We start from the raw sequence: 991 nt of genomic DNA, 5'->3' as shown, positions 1-991 counted from the left end.
CATCATTTGGTGATCTATACATACTTTTATGATAGAATATGTTTCCAAAATGGGTTGAAGTCATGGCCACACCTCGTAATGACTCCAAGACCGTGCTGAAATTCTTGCACAAAAACCTATTCACTCATTTTAGAGCACCACGAGCAATTATCATTGATGAAGACACTCACTTCAACAACAAATTAATTGGAAAGACGTTGAAGAGATACGGGGTGCGCCATAGAATTGCAACGATATACCATCCCCAGACTAATGGGCCAGCTGAGGTCTCCAATCATGAGACCAAGTATATTCTTGAGAAGGTGATCAACCCACAAAGATTGGTCACCGAAGCTAGATGAGGCATTGTGATCCTACCGTACAGTATTCAAAACGTCACTCGAAATGTCCCCATTCAAGTTAGTATAAGGTAAGGCATGCCACTTTCCCGTGGAATTGGAATATAAAGCTTTTTGGGCCATCAAAAAACTAAATATGGATGCACAACTTGCTGGAGAGAGAAGATTATTGGAGCTAAATGAGATGGACGAATTTAGAGCTCATGCGTATGAAAATGACCTCCTTTACAAAGAAAAGACTAAAATATGGCATGACATAAAAATTTTGCATAGGCAATCTTTTCCTGGACAACAAGCACTACTCTATAATTCAAGACTCAAGCTGTTCCTAGGCAAGGTGAAGTCTAGATGGTCAGGACCGTTCACTGTACATCAAGTGGATAACCACGACGCAATAGAAATCAAGAACATGGAAGATGAGTCTACCTTCAAAGTGAATGTTCAATGACTCAAGACGTACAATGGAGCACCCATTATGCGTGATAAATCAGTTTCGTTACTCAACGATGCCTAAGAGTTTACCCCTCTTTCCTGAACAAATTTTGTTGCGTAGGCAACAATAATTTGCACTATATACATAAATAATTTGTTTTAATTTGCACGAGTTGTTTATTTCTATTTTAATTTTAATTTTGTCACTTTTACTAGAAAGG

General features: G+C 38.4%; 1 protein-coding gene across 1 annotated transcript; it reads left to right on the top strand.

The window, feature by feature from the left end:
- Positions 1-474: 474 nt before the first annotated feature.
- LOC120186538 lies at positions 475-786 on the top strand. The gene has a single exon (XM_039190436.1). It carries the CDS (start codon positions 475-477, stop codon positions 784-786), a length of 312 nt encoding a protein of 103 aa, XP_039046367.1.
- The last annotated feature ends 205 nt before the right edge of the window (positions 787-991 follow it).

Source organism: Hibiscus syriacus, unplaced genomic scaffold (assembly GCF_006381635.1).
Source record: "Hibiscus syriacus cultivar Baekdansim isolate YM2019G1 unplaced genomic scaffold, ASM638163v2 tig00004013_pilon, whole genome shotgun sequence".
Lineage (NCBI taxonomy): Eukaryota > Viridiplantae > Streptophyta > Magnoliopsida > Malvales > Malvaceae > Hibiscus > Hibiscus syriacus.
The sequence above is the reverse complement of the archived record's forward strand: the minus strand, read 5'-3'. Positions and strand labels throughout refer to the sequence as shown.

Coding starts and splice junctions, on each gene's coding strand:
- LOC120186538 (XM_039190436.1), top strand. CDS start 475: ATGGATGCACAACTTGCTGGAGAGAGAAGATTATTGGAGCTAAATGAG.